General features: G+C 38.0%; 1 protein-coding gene across 4 annotated transcripts in view; it reads left to right on the top strand.

The window, feature by feature from the left end:
- Positions 1-23,648, top strand: part of PDE7A (phosphodiesterase 7A) — a 112,624-nt gene that overhangs the window by 36,005 nt on the left and 52,971 nt on the right. The window contains exon 1 of one of the 4 annotated variants that reach the window (XM_036263985.1): positions 19,994-20,259. The exons of the other annotated variants lie outside the window; for them this stretch is intronic. Within the exon in view, the coding sequence (XP_036119878.1) occupies positions 20,200-20,259 (60 nt within the window). The 5' untranslated portion in view covers positions 19,994-20,199. Of the gene's footprint in view, positions 1-19,993; positions 20,260-23,648 lie in introns of those variants that run through there. 4 annotated transcript variants of the gene reach the window in all.

Raw genomic sequence — 23,648 nt, 5'->3', positions numbered from 1 at the left:
CAACAAGTGTTGATGAAAGTGTGGAGAAAAGGGGACTCTAGTACACTGCTGGTAGGAATGCAGACTGGTGCAGCCACTATGGAAAACACTATGGTGTTCTCTCAAAAAATTAAAAATTGAATTTCCATTTGACCCAGTGACCCCACTTCTATGAATATACCCTAAGAAGCCTGAAACACCAATCAGAAAGAATATATGTACCTCCATGTTCATAGCAACACTATTTACAATCACTAAGATCTGGAAACAGCCTAAGTGTCCATCAGTAGACAAATGGATCAAAAAGCTGTGGTACATATACACAATGGAGTACTATGCAGCTTTAAGAAAGAAAGAAAGCTCTTATCCTTTGAGATGACTTGGAGGGACCTGGAGAGTATTATCCTAAGTGAAACAAGCCAAGTAGAGAAAGACAAGTATCCTATGATCTCACTTATTTGTGGAATATAATTAACATAACAGTCTGAGGAACAGGATAGACCCAGAGAGGTGAAAGTAGGGTACAGACTGACAACCCTCAGAAGGGGGGGGAGTAGGGAAGAGATACACCACAGAACTTATATGCATGTATGCATAACCGATGGACATGGACAACAAAGTTGGGGACGAGGTGGGGGCGTTGAGGGGAAAGTGTCAATAAAGGAGAAACATCTGTAACAAAAATAAATTAATTAAAAAATAAAAAGAAAATATTAAAGACCACTTAGTGCTTAAGGAAAAAAATTGTATGGTTATTTAAATCAGTAAATTGTATGGTTTGTGAACTATATCTTAAGAAAGCTGTTTAGCCCTGGCTGGTGTGACTTGCTTGAGTGTTATCCTGTGATTCTGGTCACAACACTTGCCCAGTTTGGTGGTTCAGTCCTAGTCGGGGCACTTACTGGAGCCAATCCTGGATGTCTCTCTCTCTCTCCCCCACTCCCCTTTCTCTCCCTCTCTCCCCCTCTCTCTCACTCTCTACCCCACTCTTATTCACTTTTAATGATTGTAGGTATTCCATATTTCTGTTTTTATAACCAACTAGTTTCTTATGATAATTTTCTTTTTTTTATTTATTTTTGTTACAGATGTTTCTCCTGCCTCCCCCCTCCCCCCCACAGACACCCTCCTCCCTATCCTGCCCCCCTAAAGCATTGTTGTCTATGTCCATTGGTTATGCATCCATGCATATGATAATTTTTTTTTAAGGATAATTCCTAGCAGCGGTATGGCTAGTTAAAACGTTACGTGTGGTTTTAAACTTTCTGGTAAACATTGCCAAATTACCTTCCAGAAAGCTTATATCATACACTCAACAGTAATGTAAGTGTACACCAAAATATCTAAAATGGAGTACTAATCAAATTAGTAGTTATGGAATAATCATGGGGATATAAAGTGCAGCATAGGAAATACAGTCAGTAATATAATAACTATGTGATTGGTCAGATAGTTACTAGGTTTATTCAGGTAACCACTTAATAAGATATATAAATATCTAATCACTGTGTTGTACACCTGAAATTACTATGGTATTGTATATCAACGTAATTGAAAAATAAAAAGTTATTACATAAATAAAATCAAACAGAGTACTACTACTATCAGGGGCCCTACAGTGAAGCTGGGAAGTTGTTAAAGAAGTCACACTTTAGGAAATCGCTTCCCAGATGAGGTTTGGCCCTTGGACTTTGGTGCTTGCCCTAGAAGTAAGTACATGCTGGAACTGGCCCCCACCCCCATGCCTACTCTCACCTCAGAGTTTCATCACCTGGACCTGACCAGTCTTTTATGAACTAGCCAGCACACGATGTTAAGTAGCTGAAGGAAATGTTTCTTTGTTCCAGTTTGTGGTTTTCGTCTGTATAAGCTTTGTCTTCCTGGAGTACATTTGAATCTGTGTCTCCTTGATTTGAATCCTTTAAGACCCCAAATAAACTTTTAATGTGTTTTATAGCCTCAGATCTTTTTTTTAAATTTAATTTTGTTACAGATGTTTCTCCTTTTTCCCCCATTGACACCCTCCTCCCGATCCCCCCCAACCACCCTATTCCTAGCATTGTTGTCTATGTCCATGGTTACACATACATGCATATGAGTTCTGTGGTTTATCTCTCCCCTCCCCACCTCCTCTTCTAAGGTTTGTCAGTCTGTACGCTACTTCTATGTCTCTGGGTCTATTTTGTTCATCATATTCCACAAATAAGTGAGATCATGTGATACTTGTTGTTCTCTGATTGTCTTGTTTCACTTAGGATAATACTCTCTAGGTCCCTCCATGTCATCTCAAAGGATAAGAGATCTTTCTTACAGCTGCATAGTATTCCATTGTGTTTATGTACCACAGCTTTTTTATCCACTCATCTATTGATCGACACTTGGGCTGTTTCCAGATCTTAGCAATTATAAATAGTGCTGCTATGAACATAGGGGTACATATATTCTTTATGATTGGTGTTTCAGATTTCTTAGGGTGTATTCTTAGAAGTGGGATCACTGGGTCCAATTAGCCTCAGATCTTTATTGGTCGACATAGAAAGACTCATATCGGTTGTAAAGTTTAGTAATACAATAAAAAACAATTTTTAAATATATGGAGTAATGTTTGCCTCCCAATTAAATGTTTACTAGTCTAATTTTGAACATGTTTTATGTCTAGCACTTTAGAAACTTTTCAGTGAACAAGAGTCATAATTTCAAAATCAGCTATACTTTAAACATAGCCACCATGGTCACAGTTTGTGTTCCAGGTTCTGAACAAGAAACTTAAAATACAGCTTCTTTTTTTTTTTTAATTTAATTATTTATTTTTGTTACGGATGTTTCTCCTTTTCCCCCCACTGATTCCCCCCACCCTGTCCCCAGCTTTGTTATCCATGTCCATTATTCATGCTTCATTATCAGTTGTAAATGGCCTGTACTTGATCTAAGTGGTTCTTGTCCATAGAATGAATTAAAACTTACCGCTGCATCAAATCACTTATTTTAGTGCAGTTTTCTTAATTAAGCTGCCCTGGTAAATCTTGAAATAAGCCATTCTGATGGTCAAAATGACTGAATTTTATTTTTCTCTTTATACAACCACATATTGGAGATGTTAAAACTAACACAATTTTCCCAAGTGGTAGAGAATTCATTTCAGGCCGAGGGAATGAGTTGTGTACAACTGTGACAGTGGTAATGTTCAGTCTATGTTCAGGAAATTGTGGTTAAATTATTTGGTTGGAATTAGGGTACATATATGGTGTAAATGAGATGGGGTTAAATTTTTACCATAAAAGACAAATTGTAAGTGGTTTTCTATATTTTTTTGGTAATAAAAAAATATTCTATAGGGTGTGGAAGGATGTATGATGAGGTGCTGTGTCTGCGCTTTGATGAGAGTTAAATATTTTATGTTCTTTGGCAAGTCCTTTTAACGGTGGGCATATAGCTTTTTTCTCATATCACCTTCCTCCCACCCCCCCCACCCCCAATTTTATCATCTTTTTAAAAGAGATATGATAGTGTATACAACTGGGTATATCTCTACCAGAAGGGTATGTGTGTGTGTGGGAAAGTAGAGCGGTGTGCACACACACACACCTTGTCTTCTCATCTTCTGGACAGTATCCCCAGTTGATAATGGAAGATCCCAGGAGAATCTGGGACTTGGGCAAGGGATTCATGAATCCACATGTATTTGAAATAATAAACCTGAAAAAAATAAATCTTATACATATATACTAGGGTTTTTCAAATACAAAATGATACTGTTGTTATTAATACAGTTCATTTAAACATAACTGCTGAACTCACAATGTTGTATTACTTTGTGTTTTCTCAATCAGTTGATATGTTTTGTATTCTTTTATGAGATAGTCATTTAGGTGAGGCCACAGGAGAGGCTCAGGAAGAAACAAAGTTGGTTATACTCATAGGTCCTAGAGACGGGAGACATGGCACACCACACAGGACTACATGGAAAACACCAGCGTGGTCAGGAGGCAGAAGACAAGAACCGAGGGAAAGCATTAGGCCGTGGCTTCTGTTGGGGTTTCCACAGGAAAAGGAGGGCAGGGTGAACAGTTTAGGATTGACTAATTTGAATAATTTTGGTGGGCTTTAGGCTGTAGGACTGGTCCTAGTTGCCTGGTGCCTGGCCCTGTGATGATTAAGACTTCTTGGGGTGCTAGGGTCTGATAGAGAGAGGTGTGGCTCTGGCTGGGCCCCTATCTAAGAATTGGCTAGCTCAGGGAGGGGCAGTTTTTCCCCAGCAAGAAAGCTTAACATGTCAAAACATCATAATATATAATAGTAATTAAAAACATACATACAGTACAGGATATTAGAAGAATAACTCCTATCATGTAGGGGTGTTCAAAGTTTTTAACACTTAAGATCATTAGCATCACCTATTGCCAGCCATGTTAGATTTTCTAAAAGATTAAAATATGATTTAGACCCTAAATCATTTGGGCAAATTTCTGACTGGTTTAACATTTTTAAATACATTCCTGTTATTGATGTAGAGGACTAAAATTGGGCTATTACCATTGTGTAACAGCTGACAAAAATTTGAGAAGTGGAGCATTCTGGTCAAATTTAATGAGTACATTGATTAGTTTTTTTGTTTTTAAATTTCATAACTGTATCATACTATAACTTACAGAAACTGGCCATTTAAATGGGAGCTAGGTTGATTAATGTCTGTTCTGTAGAGAAGGGAAACCAATTTAAAGAATTTGAATCGAGCCTTTGATATGCCTGAATATATTATCAAAGCACTGGTTAAAGGGTGTTAGATGGTTTTTAAAGGTTTATAAATTTTAGTTAATGAATCTTCATTTGGACTGTGTCAGAGAATTGGATAAGGACACCTTGTTGAAGAAGATCCTGGATTATCTTTATGGAACCATATCTGTTTATTTTAATTCTTTCTCTTTTTTTTTTTTAATAATATATGTTTATTGATTTTTTTTTAGAGAGAGAAATCTTGATAGGTGACCTCCTGCACGCCCCCTACTGGGGATCGGGCCCGCAACCCGGGTATGTGCCCTGACCCAGAATTGGACTGGGACCTCTCAGTCCATGGGAGGATGCTCAGTCCTCTGAGCACACCAGCTGGGCTGTCTGTTTTAGTTCTTACCTCTTTGTGTCCAAGTACCTTCACATTATCGAAGTGAAGAAAACTGAGGCTTTTAGAATAAGCTGTCCAACAAAAGAAATCCAGAATCATGGAAGTAGGGAACAGACTGACAAACTTCTGAGGGATGGGGGGTGGGAGGGGTAGGAAGGGATAAAGCAAAGAATTTATATTCATATTTGCACAACCAATCGACATAGACACTAGGCTGAGGAAGGCAGGAGGGGGCTGGGAGCAGGAAGGAGGGGTTCAATGGGAAAAAAAGGGGGACATCTATAATACTTTCAACTATTAAAGGAAAAAGAAACCAGGCTTTTAGAATGTAATTGTATAAAAATTCCATGGTTAAAACAGAGAAAGACAAATATCATATGATCTCACTTATTTGTGGAATATAATGAACATAACAGTCTGAGGAATGGGGTAGTCCCAGAGACGTGGAAGTGGGGTACAGACTGACATCCCCAGAAGAGGGGGTGGTGGGAGAGAGATAAACCACAGAACTTATATGCATGTATGCATGAACAGTGGACATGGACAACAACCTGGGGCCTGGACAGAGAGGGAGAGGGAGGGGGAATCAGTGGGGGGAAAAGGAGAAACATCTGTAACAAAAATTAATTAATAAAAAATAAATTAATTTAAAAAAATTTCATGGTTAGAAAAAATAGACCTCAAATTTTACTCCAAGATCACATGACCCAAAGCCTGTGCTCCCATGATCCAGTTTTAAGAGGATATCTGTTTTTGCATGAATTTCAGACTTAAGAGAATTCTAAACTTTAAGGAAAATCAGATGAAATATTTTTCTTATGTTTTTTTTTATTGTACTAAAATAAACCAAACATAAAATTTACCGTTTTAACCATTTTTAAATGTACAATTCTTTGGCATTAAGTGCATTTGCATTGTTGTGCAACCATTACCTCGGTCCACTTCCCAGACTTTTTCATGATGTCATAAGGAATAGGTGTACCCGTCTTTCCCCAGCCCCTGGTCCTTTATTCTACTTTCTGTGTCCATGAAGAAAATATTATTTTCAGTGAGAGAGTTTTGTTGACGTAAGGTGATATAAATTAAGTTTTGCATTTCTTTGTAGAGTGTTGCTTATAAATGAATTTCTTTTGAATATGTAACATGTACTTCAATGAAAATTAAGTTATTTTTGCCTTTTTAATTATTTGTCTATTTTAAAACAAAGCATTATAATTATATATGCTAAGTACAGGATCTTTTGTGTTCTCTTCATTTTATTAAATATAAAAAATCGTGTTGATAAATGACATGAAACGCTATTGTTTTGTGTGGAGGTTTGTAGGTGCCCTCTTCCCATGCTCACTTGTCTACTTCTCTTTTCCTTTGCCTTGTTACCTTTAATATTGGTTTATGCATCTGTCTCTTCAACTAGTTTGTTTTTTTCAGGATAAGGACCAATATTTTTTCATTTTTGTAAGTAACATAACATGTATAGACAACCTAGTAAAACATATTTTTAAATAAAAAAAAAAATTGTGTTGATGTAAGAGAAAATAGTCCTTTTTTTTACTGCTTTTTATACATTGTTCTGGTTAGAGCTCCTTAAAGTAGCATTAGTCTTAATTACCTTTGCAGTTAAGTTCATCAAAATGGTAGTAAATCCAAAAGATGAAAATCTTTTTGCCAGCCTGCATAAATTTGTATTGTGTTCTTCCAGCTGATGGTTGTCAAATTGCACATAATTTGATTCAAGCTATTTTTTAAAATGAGGGTGGAATGTAATTATTATTGCTCATTGTATTTAATTAGTCATAGTTACTGGGAGGAGCTCTACACTTTGGCCAGACCCTGGGCTTTGGTCTTTTTTTTGTTCCATAAAACCATAACATTGTGAAAAACTCAAAGCTCAGGTTCACCCACTTCACTTTGACCTCTGAGGGTGAAAGCCAGCTTCAGAACTCTGCTTACCTTTGTGCATTCCTGCTTTTACTTAGTTTTGCCTGATGTTCCTTATTTTCTTACCAGCTCATGGAGTCATTTCAGTAGATATTTTCCAGCATTTCGGTTGTTTTCAGTGGTAGGTTTAATTCTTTACAGTAGTCCACTTTTGGAAATGCAAGTGGTCTTAGAGACTTAACTAAACAGATTCATTCTTGCCACCTAGTAAATAGTAATAACAACAATGGAATAGGAACACAGGTTTTGTCTTGATGAGCTACAATTTATTCTTGGCTTCTTCCATGTCAGTATCTGTTATAGAACTGAATGAAATAATTTTTAATATTGTGTGCTGTGTCTTGCTTTCATAAAGGAACTAAAGGAGCTTAGATTAGAGGGAGGGACTGAACCAAAACTTCTCTAGCCCAGGTCTGGAAGGAACTTTAAGCCTAAAGGGAGTTTCAGTTTGAGATTTGTTGCGCAATGACCTTTTCTAATCATTCGCTTTTTGTGTTGTATTCAAAGCTGTTTCTTACTGGCTTTACTATGACTGCCTGGCTAAGAGGGAAAGAAATGTTATTTGTATATGTGTATGTGAAAGACAAAAACAGATAGTATGGGAGGTGTTCTGTTTAGTTTGACTAGTTACCAATTGTGAGTTCTGGCATTTTGCCCTGCCAGTCTTTCCTGTTTATGAGCCTAAAGATTTTAGTTTTAAACCTCTTCTCTTCTCTCCTTGGGTAATCTTACTCACTTTATGGTCTTCATTAGCAGAGGATTACTCCTAAATCCTTCTCTCCAGCCCACCTATCTTTCAAGGCCTTGGGAGCACAAGCCCAGCGACCAATTTAACACTTCCACTTAGTTATCCCTGGAGCACGTAACCCTGTCCTGAAACATTAAAGAAAATCATCTCTCGAATCCCATCACCTTTCTTCATTCCCATGACCACTGCCCTAATCCAAGCCAGATGTCCTGAAGACTGAAGTCCTCCATTATGTTTACCTGTTCCACACACAAGGCCCAAAGTATTCTTCCAAAGTATAATTTATAAATCACTTTCCTAAATAAAACTTTTCAGTGGTTTTTTTTTTTGTTTTGTTTTCTGTATACAACTCAGACTTCTTAAAACTGTTGACAAAGTCTTTATTACATCTCTAGTCTCAACCCCCTCTCCACTCCCAACTTCACTTAACACTCTAACTGAATTAAATGTCCTTTGTGGGTGGAAGAGGATAGATATTGCTCCTCTGTTTGAAATTCAACTTTGTGCGTATATTAGGTGCCATTGAGTCAGCTTAACTCCTGGCAGCTCTATGAATGAGTGATGTCCATCATCTACTGTCCTCAGCAGCCCTGCTCAGCTTTTGTAGACTGATGCCTATGGTTTCTTTTACGACATCTATCTGTTACTCAATTTTACTGGGGTGTAATTTATACAGTTTGGTGAGTTTTAACAAATGTGTACACCATGTAACTAATACCTCAATCAAGATATTGTACTCTGCAGTCACCCTAAAAAGTTATCTTGGGCCCCTTTGCAGTCAGTCTCCCCCAGCCACTGCCCCAGACAACCACTATTCATTAGTTTTGTCTCTTCTAGAACTTCATAGGAATGTAATCATATAGAAGGTATTCTTGATTTTTCACTTAGCACAGTGTTTCTTGAGATTATCCATGTTGTTCCTTGTGTCAGTAGTTTGTTTTGTTTTATTGCTGAGTAGTATTCCATTGTATAGGTATACCACAATTTATTTTTCACTGGATGGATGCTTGTGTTGTTACCAGCTTTGATTATTATGAATAAAGTTGCTATAAATATTTATGTTCAGGTCATTTTTTGGACATGTTTCATTTGCAGAGTTATGATTGGTCCACATCCTTGTAAACACTAGATATTGTCGGTCTTTTAAATGTTAGCCATTCTCGTAGACATGTACTGGTATCTTGTGGTTGTGAACATTTTTTCATCTGCATTAGCTATTTGTATATCTTCTGTTGTGACTTGTCTGTTCAACTCTTTAGCCTATATTTTAATTGAATTATTTGTCTTACTAAGTTATATGTTTTTAATATATGTATAATAGATTCTGGATACAAGGCCTTTGTCAGATTTATGTATTGCAGATATTATCTTTGAGTCTGTAGTTTTCTTGTTCATTTTAACACTGTTATTGAAAAAGCAGTTTTCAATGATAATGAAGTCCAGTTAACGTATTTTTTGTTATCATTAGTGTTTTTTACTTAACCCAAGATCATGTGTATATTCTCATATATTTTTCTTAGAAATTGTATAATTTTATCTTTTATGTTTAGATATATGATCTATGTTGATTTTTTGTATAGCAAAAGATTACATGTTGAGGTTTCTTTTTTTCCCCATATGTTTACATAGTTTTTCCAGTGCCATTTGTTGAAAAGACTACTTCCTCTTGAATTACTTTGGTACCTTTGTCAAACATCAATTGACCACATAAGTGTAGGTCTGTTTCTGAACTCTCTATTCAGTTCTACTGATCTGTATCTGCTTTGTGTAAATACCATACTATCTGGATTACTATGGCTTCACAATAAGTCTTCAAGTCAAGATAGTGTAAATCCTCCTTTCTTGTCCCCCCAACCCTCCTGAAAAATCTTGGCTATTCAGTTTCTATGTAAATTTAGAATTAGCTTGTCAATTTCTACAAAACATGCTGGAATTTTCATTGGAATTAAAGATTAACTGGGAGAAAATTGACACCTTAATAGTATTGAACCTTCCAATCCATAATCATGTATAATAATTTCCTAAGGCTGCTGAAACAAAGTATCCCAAACTGGGTGTTAAAGCAACAGATATTTACTCTCTCACAGTTCGAGAGTCTTTAAGTCAGAAATTAGAGTGTCAGCAGGGTCATGCTCTCTCTGAAGGCTCTATAGAAGGAATCCTTCCTTGTCTCTTCTATCTTCTAGTGGTTGCTGGCTGACCTTGGCATTCCTTGGCTTATGTAGTAGATGTGTTATTCCAGTCTCTGCCTTCATTGTCATATAGCCTCCCCCCGTGTAGTTGTGTCTGTGTCCTGATTTCCCTCTTCCTATAAGAACACCAGTTACTTATATTGGATTAGAGATCACTCTAACCCTGTATGCCCTCATCTTAACTTGATTACATCTACAAAGAACCTATTTCCAAATAAGGTCACATTTCGCACATATGACTTCAACATATTTTGGGGAGGAACACAGTTCTGTTTCATAACAGCTTGATATATTTCTCCATTTTTTGTAGGTCTTTTTAAATTTCTCTGAAAATTTTTTATAGTTTTCATTGTACAGATCTTGTACATATTATTTTTTAAATTTGTCCCTAAGTATATCATGTTTTTGGATGCCATTAGAAATAGTATTTTTTAAATTTCATTTTCCAATCATTTTTACTAATATATAGAAATACAATTGATCTTTATATTGACTTTGTGTCCTGTGACCCTACTAAATTTTATTAGTTTTAGTAGTTCTTTTGTAGCTAGTGTCTTTAGGATTTTCTAAACAGTCATATTGTGTGCAAATAAAAGAGGTTTTTTTCTTCCTTTCGAATTTGTATGCCTTATTTTTTTTTCTTGCCTTAATACATTGGTTCTGACCTTCAATATCATGTTGAAGTGGTGAGCAGACATCCTGCCTTGTTCAGGATCTTAGGGCAAAAGCATTTAGTTTTTTATTGCATATGCAATGGCTGTAGGGTTTTCGTAAATATTCTTTATCAAATGAGGACGTTTCCTTCTATTCCTAGTTTATTAACAATATTTATTGTAAATGGGTGTTGAATTTTGTGAAGTGCTTTTTTTTTATCAATTAAAATGATTATATGATATTTCTTTTTAGTCTGTTAAGATGTTTAATTACACTTATTGGTGTTTTTAAAAATTAAACCAGTTTTGGATACCTGGGATAATCTCCACCTAGTCATAGTGACATCCGAGACTCTTAGGGAGGCCAAGAGAGGCCTCAACCCAGTGGCTGTGTCCAGGTTCTTTCCCTGTATAAGAGTGAATTTGAGATTGAGACAGAAAGATTCATTAAAGCACAGAGGTTTTATTAAAGTACATACTCAGGAAGTGCAGGCAGACTTGAGGAATTGTGCAAAAGGATCGGCGGGGTGGGGGGGGCGGACATAGGGCTCATATTTTGGGCTAGTGGGGAGGAACTCAAACAAGTGAATCTGGAAGAGATAGAGGCAGAGCAGGGGAGGCACCACCTTTGGAGTGAGAGGGGGAGTTTTTGTTGTTTTTTGGTTCTTTCTGGAACTGTCATGGCATCTTTGCATGGTGGGTACTGGTCTATCTGCAATGCTAATGATGTTTATAATTGCTGTAGATCACCTTCCATTCACGGGGGTGCTTGACCCTGTTGCATGGAATTGGCCCATGTTTGTCTCTGCAGTTTTCCTTTGCAAGCTTGCTTCCTCTTGCAAGCCTGTTTCCTTACCCACGGAGAGGGAAGAGGGGCCTTGTACCCCAGTCTAGCTATCCTGCCTCCATTGTATATTTCCTTTTTATATATTGTTGGATTTGATTTACTAATAGTTTCTTTAAAATTTTTTTTATTGATTGATTTTTTTATAGAGAGAGAAATGATGAAGGAGAGAGAGATAGAAACATCAATGAGAGAGAACATCCTGCATGCCCCTACTGGGGATCGGACCCACAACCTGGGCATGTGTCCTGACCGGGAATCAAACGAGCGACCTCTTGGTGCATGGGTCCAAGCCCAGCCGATGAGCCACACCTGCTGGACTACTAATAGTTTCTTTAAAATCTTTGTGTCTGTGTATATGAAGGATTTGGTCTGTGGTTTCCTCCTCTTGTAATGTCTACCTGGTTTGGTATCAGTTGGTTTTCAGCAGTTTGTGATATATTTTGGTGTGGTTTTCTTTGTGTTTCTCCTATTTGGGGTTCATTGAGCTTCTTTGACATCTGGATTGATAGCTTGTCATCAAATTTGGAAAATGTTTAGGTAAGATCTGTTGATCACTTATTCTATAGTGTTTAGTCTGATGTTAAGTACAACTGGGAATATTTTATTATAGATACTGCATTTTTCAACTATAGGTGGATTCAGATGTCCCCAGCTCCAGTACAGTAGTTCATTCCCTGGTAGTTGTTCTTTTCCTGGCCTCATGAATCTCATTCTGCACATGCCTAACTTAGTATTCAGACTCAGGAGACACACTTTCAGACTTTGGAGCCCATTATCTTCACAGCTCTTTGTGTCTGGTAACTCAGCCCTGCAAATTCCAAGTGCCTCAGCCACTGAACTCCAGTGTCTGCGTCCTCAGCTTTGTGAAACTGCTGCACTCTTCAAGGTTACTGCACTCTGCTTCCAGATTTGGTAACTGCCTTCAAGAAGAAACCTGGGCAGTTGCAGGGCTCACCTTATTTCTTTTCTCTTTTTCTCCTTTTCTCAGGGATTGTTTTGTACTACTTGTCTTAGATCTGAAAACAGTGTTTCATATGTTTCATACAGAAAGCCTAGCTCTCTAGTTGTTTATGATGAGAGGGCTAGTCTAGGACCAGTTACCTTCTCATTTATTGAAACTTGTTTATGTGTTTAGTTGGCCATGATTTTGCTTATTTCTGATGCTTACACATACTGCTTTTTCTGCTTGGAGTTCTTTTCCTTGCCTCTTGTATGACAAACTCGTATGTGTCATTTAAGGGTTAGATTATATGTCCCTTTTCCCCAGTAGTCTTCTTTGATGCTATCAAATCCTGTGTCATGCTTGGTACTCGTAGCATCTTACATTTTTTTGCAATTGTAATTATTTACTATTGTAATTGTAGCGCCCACAAAAACCTGAGATGTGTGAGGGCGAGGACTGTGTTTCATTTACATTATATCTCTTTTGCCTAACACACCATAGATGTAGAGATCTCAGAATCTCTGTCTCGCCCATCCTGTGTGGCTCAGTGGACTGAGTGTTGTCCCATGAACTGAGAAGTCCCAGTTTGATTCCCAGGCAGGGCACTTGCCCAGGTTGCAGGCTCGATCCCCAGTAGGGGGCGTGCAGGAACAGCCAATCAGTGTTTATCTCACATTGCTGTGTCTCTCTCCCTGTTTCTCTCTCTGAAAGTATATATATACATACATATATACATATACATATATATACACACACACACACACACAACATATTTAAGAAGTACCTTTTCCCAGTGTCACCCCAATAAATTTCATTTTAAAAATTAAAAAAAATAAAATGTACTTTTTAAGGTAAATGCCAGTAACTACTTAGTTGTTCTAGTAGATGTGAGGAGGTCAATATGCTAGGTCTGTGGGGAGTGGTAGTGGAAGCACTTCCCATTGAAAGCCTTTAATAACAGTAGCTCTCTTAGGCTTCTTTGATTACTAAATTATAGTATTTGCTGTTAGAATTGGCAGAGATCTTGAAGGTCATTTGTTCTAGCTTGCCCCACAATTTCCTAGACAGAGGCCAGTTTGGGGCAGCTTCTTTTAATTTACATGGTTTTGATTGTAGGAAGTTCTTAGAAAATAGTATTGAGTCAAAACCAATTTTGTACAGACTTCTTCCTATTGGTCCCACCTCCAATCTGTAATTTCACAGAATAAAGCTAAACTCCCTAGGTTATTTTATCTTACAGCACTTTAACACCTATTCTGTCCCTCTTTTTATTTCTTTGCCTAAAGCATCTCAGTTCGTAAAACTGTTCCTTAAATATTGTCTTTATCTGCATTTTATTTTTTCCTTTATCGACTTGAGAGAGAGAGAGAGGAAATGAGAGGTAGAGATAGAAACATCGATGAGAGAGAACATCGATTGGCTGCCTCCTGCATGCCCCCCCACTGGGTATCAGGCCCACAACCTGGGCATGTGTCCTGACTGGAAATCAAACCGGCGACCTCTTGGTGCATGGGTCAATGCTCAACTACTGAGCCACACTGGCTGGACTTTATCTGCATTTTAAAATGTCATGTATGTATATATCTTCCAGTGTAATATTCAGAACCAAACTCAGTCTTAAAAATGTTGCCTATATTGAGAATAGTGGAGCATTCTTGATCTGGGCACTTCTCTGACTCAGTACCTCCTAAGATTGCCTTTACTTATACACTCTTATTAACGTAGAGTGTGACCATTCTGGCCTTTTATCTATGTTTTTGTCTGTTTTAGGAAACTTTAAAAACCCATTTCCATTGTTCTACATTGGAATACATACACATGTATATCTATGTGTGTGTGTGTGTGTGTATTTTTATTTTTTTCATTTTTTGGTACGTGCCCCTAGCGGGAACTGAACCTGGTCTGCAGGCCTACGCTCCCACCGCTGAGTCAAACCGGCCAGGGTGTAATATATTTTATATCAAAGTGTAGTCTTTATTTATTTATATTTAAATCCTCACCTGAGGCTTTTTTTTTTGCATTTATTTTTAAGTAGAGTGGGAGGGAGAGAGGGAGGAAGAGAGAGAGAAACATCAATGTGAGGGAGACACATCGACTGGTTGCCACCCACATGACCCCAACCGGGGCCGGGGACAAACTGCAATCAAGGTACGTGCCCTTAGCGGGAACCAAACCTGGGACCCTCTGGTTCACGGGCCGACGCTCTAACCACTGAGCCAAAGTGGCCAGGGGAGTCTTTATTTATTATTTTAAGTTAGTTTGTAATTAAGCATGCTGGTTTACCCTTTGTCTTTTCATGTGCAGATTTGATATGCATTTGTATGATCTGCACCCTAATAAATAAACTGTGGAACATGATAAGGTCAAATGCAAAGTTCTGTGATTTATCACTAGAATTCTTCCACTAGTTTGATATCAAGTACCTAATTTGGGGGTATTCATTCAGTCAGCTAAGGAGCCTGCCTACCTGTGCTGTGGGTCTCACATTGTTCTGTTTTGTTCTTAAAGGATGTCACCAGAGACTGTGTGCAGCCTTGCTGAAATTAAGGTGTCCTGTGTCTGGGACCTTCTCCTGGTCTAATGGACTAGAGGCCTTATATTTACATTTATACTTTGTATACCCCTTTTCTAAGTCCAAACTCTACAGTTGTGGAATCTACACTACTGTGTTTTTCTTTCTGAAAATTGTGACCATTTCCATTTTTCCATAACTTAAAAAATATTTGATAAGCAAGTCTCTAAGTTCTTTTTAATATCACCAGATGTAGTTTTCTGGACCAGAAGACTTGAATGTTTGTAAAATGTTAAGGTGTTTTTATTACTTCACACTTAGACTAATCACATATCCATTGCCATCAAGTACTAGGATACTGTATAACAGAAAACTTAATTCAGGACTCTAAATCAGTATCACACAAAGGCCCTAATTAACTTATAAAACCCCCGTGTTACGATAGTTTTAAAATAATTTTTGTTTTAAAAGTTAGTTACCAAAATTTTTTGTCAGTTATACATCTCTTGAGATTCATACCATATGAAAAACAAAAAGCCCTCATGTGGTTTTTAGTAAAAGAAACAAAAAAGCCACCTTGACTTATTATTTGTTATTAAAATTGGTGAAATTCAAAGTTATAGAAGCACAGTTGGAGGGTTTTGACTATAGTGTTCACATTTTTCTACTATAAATTTGGTTATAGCTTCTACAGACACTACATTTGTATAAAGAACTCTGGGATAGGCTATTTCTGTCAACAAGATTCCAAAATTATAGACACTGATGTCAATGCAGATGAGCATAGCCTAATTTGGTGAGGAGAGGGGCATGCTGAGTCTCTATATGGATAGCTAAAGGCTATTGCCAAGATTGACAGGTGTCCTGCGGGTGGCAGAAAGCCTCAGGGATAAAATTTGCACTTGGATTGCTTCTCTAAGACACAGTGATCAAAGTCATACCTCTTATTTTTATTGATCATACCCACTCCTGAAATAGTGAGGTCTGCTTTTAATGCCTTAATTTTTTATGTATTAGTTTTATAAGCCCCAGAAAGATAAAAGTTTTTCACTTTTTTTTTTAATCCTCACCCGAGGATACTTTTGCATTTATTTTCAGATAGAGGAGGAAGAAGAGAGGGAGGAAGAGAGAGAGAGAGAGAAACATCAATGTGAGAGAGACACATTGAGTGACTGCTACCCACACGACCCCAGCTGGGGCCAGGGACAAACTGCAACCGAACCCGGGACTCTCCAGTCCATGGGCCGATGCTCTAACCGCTGAGCCAAACTGGCTAGGGCTTCACTTTCCTCTTACAGTATCAAATTCTGTTTTGGAAAGTTGAGCTGTATCCTATGCATTAATTTTTTGGTATAGTCAAGTGCTTTTGTTGGTGGTTGTTGTTACCCTGCCATATTTCAGTAAGACTTTGAGAGGTGAGAAAAGTTAATGTAAAAGAATACATTTGTTATTGGTGTAAAAGGTAACTCGTTTTTTATGGAATAATAAATTGCTTGATTCAATCTTGAAAGATTAATTTTTAGAATTTTTAATACACAATATTGTAAAGGCATGTTTATACTAATTGAATAACAGTTTTTTTTTATTTCATCTTACTGAAATTTTTTTTATTATTCAAAATAAATTAGTAGTATTTCATATTTCAACATAAGAAAAAGTTTTAAAGCACTTAGGTTCATGCCATTAAGAAAGTTAAGTATATTGTTTTAAGAAAAAACAGCTGTATTGCCTGAGATTTTTGTAAGAGATTTGAGAGATGTAAATGTGCCATTAGCAGTAAAGAATCTCTGATTTTAGTCATAAACTCAATAGCTATCTCTATTCAAAGAGGACATTTTGTGACCTGGAGGATTGTGTCTTGATTATCTCTATATTTCAGTGTTAGAAATATAGTAGAAATTTAGGACAAGGTTGCTGAGGGGACCATTTTTAGGGAGCCAACCTGTTCACCAGTGTGAAAATGAAAACCAAGACCCTAGCCCTACTAGAGCTCAGGAAAGGTTCGTTAGGGTGCTGGGCAAGCACAGTGCACCACTATCATTACAATTAAGCCTAGAGTTAGGGTGGAGCTAGAGCGGGTTAGGCCGTTATTCTTGGGTCTTCAGTATTTAATTCAGATTCAGTTATAATTTATTTGAAGCTTACTATGAGCTAGGTATTCTTTTATGGTTGTTATTTAACTCTTGGTAAGTAGAAGAAAATCAGGCCCAGAGAGGTGGTGACTTTGCCCAGTGACACTGAGCTCTTGGCAGTAAAGCTAGGAAATAAACCCAGGCTCTTGATTGGTGGAAATAATCTCAGCAGAAACTCTTTTTTCAAAAAAAATTTTTTTTCTATACTGATTTTAGAGAGGAAGGGAGAGGGAGAGAGACAGAAACATCGATGAGAGAGAACATTGATTGGCTGCCTCCTGCATGCCCCCCACTGAGGATCTGGCCCACAACCTGGGCATGTGCCCTGACTGGGAATCGAAACGGTGACCTCTTGGTGCATAGGTTGATGCTCAACCATTGAGCCATACCGGTTGGGAGAAACTCATTTAAAAGAGAACTTTTGGGACTGCCTTTCTTACTTTTTCCCACTCCGTGTCTCAATTCTGATTTTTTCCCTCTTCTTCTCTTTAGTCCTTTCTATTTACATAAATTAAAAGTACAGAGTCTTGAGTTCACCATTAACCAAAAAGACGTTTATAAAAATGTGTAAGTACTATGCCAAAGATAGCAATATTGTATTTGCTTCCCAGACCTTGAGCTTTTAAAGTGCTGATTGGAAAGGAAATATTCCTGGACCAGGCATCACAGTGTAAAGGGCTAATTTGGAGTGTGCAACCCCGGCCAGAGCAGCAGATGTCGACCTCGAGCCCATTTTAGCCACTGGCCCAGGCTCCACAGCCCCTCAGAGACGGACACCAGCATTGCTCCTGAGAGTGGGGCTGGCACACATTCTGCTACTTGTCCTGTCCCTGGGCATCCTTTGAGTTTGATTACTGCAACCTCACTGGACTACAGAGAGTAATCAGAGACCTTGACAAATCACGTCACACCTAATTTCATGACAGAATTAATGTTACTCCGATGTGTGCAAGGATTAACGTGAATGGCTTCCATTTAGAAAAAAATTTATTTCGCCCTGGCCGGTTTGGCTCAGCGGTTAGAGCGTCGGCCTGCGGTCCAGAGAGACCCGGGTTCAGTTCCCGCTAAGGGCATGTACTTCGGTTGCAGTTTGTCCCCGGCCCTGGTTGGTCGTGCGGGTGGCAGCCGCTCGATGTGTCCCTTCACGTCGATGTTTCTTTCTCTCTCTCCCTTCCTCTCTCTCCTTCCCACTCTATCTGTACAAAAAAAAAAAAAAATGGAAAAATATCCTCGGATGAGGATAAAAAAAGAAAAAAATTTATTTAGACCTATTAGTTTAATTTATACTTCATTTTGACAGGTCAAGAATTAACTTTTCTGTTAAATAAACACTTTGTACTGAGGATTGGATAGTGAAAATAGCATTATATTTGAACTATCTGGGCTATGCTCAAATATTGTAGAACCATCGTTTGTGTACCATTGACATGCTGGTGACTGTCTCCTCAAGAACTGTCATCCATGCCATGGTCCTGTCACTTGTTGAGGATTTCAGGTCCACTTCTCTTCATCTCACCACCCAGTCCAGTCCGGACAGTCATCGCCTCTCTCCTGGACCTCTGCAATGGCCTCCTAACTTCCCACACAGCCCCCCCCCCCCCCCCCCCCCCCCAGCTATACTTGATCAAAACCAACTAAAATTTTTCAGCACGTTGGCATTGGCTTTTAAGATGAAGACACAGCCCTGGCCAGTTTGGCTCAGTGGTTAGATTGTTGGCCTGCGGTTCAGGGAGACCCGGAATCAGTTCCCGCTAAGGGCATGTGCCTTGGTTGCAGTTTGTCCCCGGCCCTGGTTGGCAACCCCTCAGTGTGTCCCTTTCACATCGATATTTCTCTTTCTTTCTTCCTCTCTCTCCCTCCCACTCTATCTGAACAAAAAAGTAAAAAATGTCCTTGGGTGAGGATAAAAAAATAGATGAAGGCACATCATGGGGCCTCCCCTCTAGCTTTCTGCGAGCCTGCGTTCCAGCCTCCCGTACCCTTCTCCATACGCACTGTACTTGGTTTGGGCTGCTCCTTGGCCATCGTCATGCCTTGTCCCTTCATTTCAGCTCAGGGACATTTCAGAGACTGGGAAGAAGTCCCTCACCCCTTAACTAGGTCATAACCAGGCTTTGTTGGCGGTTTCTCAGTTCCTCTGTTGGCAGTATCTCAGGTTCACTGCACTTGGTACAGTTGCAGACGTTGATAATGTAGATGGACTAAACTGTAAGCTTCACAAGGGCAGGAGCCATGTCTGTGTTTAGTCACTGATAATGCCCCTGCCACCTACATCTCGCACGGGTGCTGGTACATAGTAGTAACTTAATACATATTTGCTGAATGCTTCGTGAAAGTTTCATGAAAGACTTTTTCTCAGCATCATGAGGATGGATGAATATAGACTCACTTTGCCATTATAGAGCTCACTCACAGCCAAGAGAAGGAGACATGTGCCAAAAACATTGTAATGTAAACTAGATTGCAGTTAGGGCTTGGAACTACTATGTTTTTAATTGAAAATGTACTGAATTCAAAATGAGTGAATTATAATGTTAAATAGCACAGACAGTATTTATGAAAGCCTATAACATTCATACAGTAAACCCAGCTCTAAAGGAAATAAAAAGTTGAACAAATTCAGTATTAAAAGTTGAAAAGATAGAATAAAATGCATTAATATCTTTAAATGCCAGGACATTATACCTATGAAGCTGGTTTATGTGGAAGAAATGAAGTTTTTTGTGCTGCCAAACATTTTTTAAAAGTTGTTTCAAAGCTCTCTGTTAGTATGAACATTGTAGAAGTGTTTGGGGCTAGCCTGAGACCTCTCTTGTCTCCATTTTGTGAGACTGTTAGGTCAGTCCTCAGCAAGGTTTTCCCTTTTTCTCTTCCAACATTACTGACGCTGTTCTCCCCCAACCCTGGGTTGTGGCATTAAGCACGCGCCGGGTAAGAAGGCTGGCTGGCAGCACATTCTCGGAGGAGTCAGGTGATCAGGTGATCGCTGTGTGAAGGCAGCTGCTTGAGGTTCAAGGCCGTCAGTGTTCCCTCTTCTGCCTCGGGACAGCTGGTTACTCTCAAACTCCTGACAAGCCTTTCTCCTTTGCTCGCTGGGGGAGGAGGGAGATTATGCCGCCAGCTTTTGATTGATCCAATGGGAATTACATTGATCTGGTGTCTGGCCTTGGTTCTTATCAAGTGGATTGCCTCTAAGGTAGGCCATCTTTATTATTACAATTATAACATTAGTTATTAGTCTTTATATTTGGTAGGAATGAAATTACTAGTCCAGTTTCTTCTCCTTTTACTTCAGTTTTTATTTCTCTAACTAAAAGAAGTATGGGTTTAACCTGTCAGCTGAAAAGCTTAAAATTATGTTTATTCTTCTCCCACCTTATTCTTCCCCAAGGACTTTTTCTGGTGTCATTCCTTGGAATAATTTCTTTAAAGAAGTTTTTATGATGAAAGCAATTCAACTTTTAAGATTATAAAACTAATAAACAATTTAGACTTTTGGTGTACATATTTTAAACATTCTCTCTGGAGATAAAGAATTTACTAATGCTTATAAATTTAAAGTATAGTTATTGAGGATTTCAAAACACAATTATAATATATAAACATTTTAAAAACTACCTCCATCATGGTCTCTCAAGGTCTTGCTGCTACTAAAATGCATGCCTTACTTATAATATACTGAAAACATTTAAAAGTATTATATATCCATTTTTTAAAAAATTTTCCTTCTAAATATCAGGCTTGAGAAATGCTTGTTAGAACCCTAGCCGTTTACCATCTGGATGAGAGTCTAAAGTAGGATATATTTAAGATTATACTATTTGAAATTATTTTTCTATACTCATATAAACATGATTATATCTTTTATCCACCATGCAGCTTTTGTCTTAATGTATTAAGAAATTGAAGATTGTTAATAAAATGTTCAAAGTGTCACTATTTACCAAGTAACACAAAAGTTCCTATAGAGTTGTTTCTTTTTCAAGTAGGGTTTTAGTCCCTAATGTCATTTTTTTTTTCACATTTAAGCATAATGTTTTAAGCATATTTGTCTCTTAGTTGAAGCAGTTCTGTTTCCTTAGGTATATGATTGAAGAACTCTCTTAAAAACCGTGTACTCCAGTTTTTCGAATCCTTATGTTTTGTGAGTTAAGAATTAATTTTGTTGCACTCACAGAGATTTACTCATTGTTTTTAAAGGATTAGCTTGCCAAGTTATTGAATGAAGGTCAAGTTAATATTAATTCATTAGTTGAATTGTGGATGTTTTCAGAGGCTTTACTTTTCATATAACCACCAAAAATTTAACTTTTTAAGCAAAAAGAATGCTAATATTTTCTTCGTGATTTTTTTTTTTAAGTACTTTGTCTAGGGAATAAGAATGGGAAGGATACTGTTCAGTGGATCAATGTAGTCTTCAGCTAGGCACTCAAACATGAGCATGTTTTTCTTGCATATGTAAGATGAGTGTACTCTTAAAAAGCTCATTGTACTGTATCAGAGAAAACTGCTTTCAGAACTTTACCTGGGCTTGATCTTTTGTAGCATGTTACTATTTTTTGGTAATGCTACCAAAAAATTAATTTAGTGCTACTATGTATAAGGCATTTGACCATCAGTTTACTGATCAGAAAAACTAAGCCAGTGAAACAGATCTCAGAGGTCTGTATGGGTTGTGAGATTTTTGTTGTTGTAAATCCTGGCTTGAGGATATTTTTTCCATTGATTTTTGTTGTTGTTGTTGTTAGAGAAGGTGGAAGTGGGGACGGGGGGGCATCAGTGTGAGAGAGACACATCTATTGGTTGCCTCCCACTTGTGCCCCTGACCAGGGCCAGGGATTGAACCCAAGACACTTCTGTGTTTGGGCTGACCCTCTAACCACTGAACCATGCCTGACAGGGAAGTTGTGACATTTTGTGTGGAAAGCGCCTGAAATATTTTTTGGCACAGAATAGGAAGGAGATCACCAAGTGTTAGTTAATGTATTATTACTTGTACCATGTAAGAGAAATAAATATGCTTTTTCACAATAGATCGTTTTAGTGGAAACTTGAACGAGATAAAAACAGTAGCCCTTAAAATATCTTTGGTTACTTTTAAAACATGTTTGTCTTTCAAAGTTATGTATTAACTAATCTCAGGAACAACTTTTACACCTTTGGTCATTTATCTTGTAAGTCAAGTCTTGTGGAAGTGATTCACCCTGATTCAGGGTAGTAAGTGTCTTAACCTGGGCCACTCAAAGCTCCTGGTAGTGGCAGCGGATCCTTTGGAACCTTAAAATTTAACTTTGTGCTGGGACATCAGTTTCTGATTAGCTCAGCTTCACTCATGTTTTGACCTATACTAGTTTGCTTTACAAGTTGTTCCCAGGATGGCTAAATTAGAAAAGTCACGAGGAGAAGCTTCTCAGCTATTTCCATTCACTGGTGAGGTAAAGCGGGATTGTGGGTGATAGCTGAGTGTTTTATGACTGACCATGTGACATAGGAATTTGGTTAAATTTGTTTTACTATTTTTATCAAAAATAGAGTTGTACTACATGGCTTTATTTTTATTTACTTTTAATTTGTCTTTATTGTTTAAAGTATTACAGATGTCCCTTTTTCCCCACCGATCCCCCCTTCACCTCATATCAGTTCTTTGGTTTATCTCTTTCCTCCACCCAACGCCCTCTTCCGTCTGAGGTGTCAGTCTGTTCCCAGTTTCCATGTCTGTGAATCTATTTTGTTCATCAGTTTATTTTGTTCATTATATTCTGCATATAAGTGAGATCATGCAATACTTTTTCTGACTGGCTTATTTCACTTAGTATAATACTCTCCAGCTCCCTTCATGTCATCTCAAAGGGTAAGAGGTCCTCTCTAACAGCTGTATAGTATTCCATTGTATAAACATACCACAGCTTTTTTATCCACTCATCTATTGAGCGACACTTGAGCTGTATCCAGATCTTAGCAATTGTAAATAGTGCTGTTATGAACATAGGGGTGCATATATTCTTTCTAATTGGTGTTTCAGGCTTCTTGGGATATATTCCTAGATGTGGGATCACTGGGTCAATTGTCAGTTTCATTTTTAATTTTTTGAAGAAACACTGTATTGTTTTCTATTTTTAAAAAATATTTTCTTTTCTTTATTGATTTTAGAGAGAGAGGAAGGAAGAGGGAGAGAGAGACATCAATGAGAGAGAACATCGATTGGTTGCCTCTTGCATGCCCCCCACTGGGTATCTGGCTCACAACCTGTGCATGTGCCCTGACCAGGAATTGAACTGGCAACCTGTTGGTGCTTGGATCAATCAATGCTCAACCACTGAGCCACACCGGCCAGGCCACTATACTGTTTTCCATAGTAGCTACACCACTCTGCATTCCCACCAGCAGTGTACTAGAGTCCCCTTTTCTCCACATCCTGACCAGCACTTGTTTGATGATTTTTTGATGGCAGCCATTCTGGGAGGTATGAGGTGATAGATACCTCATAGTTAGTCTTTTTAATTTGCATCTCTCTGATGATTAGTGACATTGAGCATTTTTTCATATGTCTCTTGGCCATTTGTATGTCCTCTTTGGAAAAGTGTC

This window comes from Molossus molossus, unplaced genomic scaffold, assembly GCF_014108415.1.
Source record: "Molossus molossus isolate mMolMol1 unplaced genomic scaffold, mMolMol1.p scaffold_m16_p_16, whole genome shotgun sequence".
NCBI lineage: Eukaryota > Metazoa > Chordata > Mammalia > Chiroptera > Molossidae > Molossus > Molossus molossus.
This window is presented reverse-complemented; position numbering and strand designations above follow the sequence as displayed.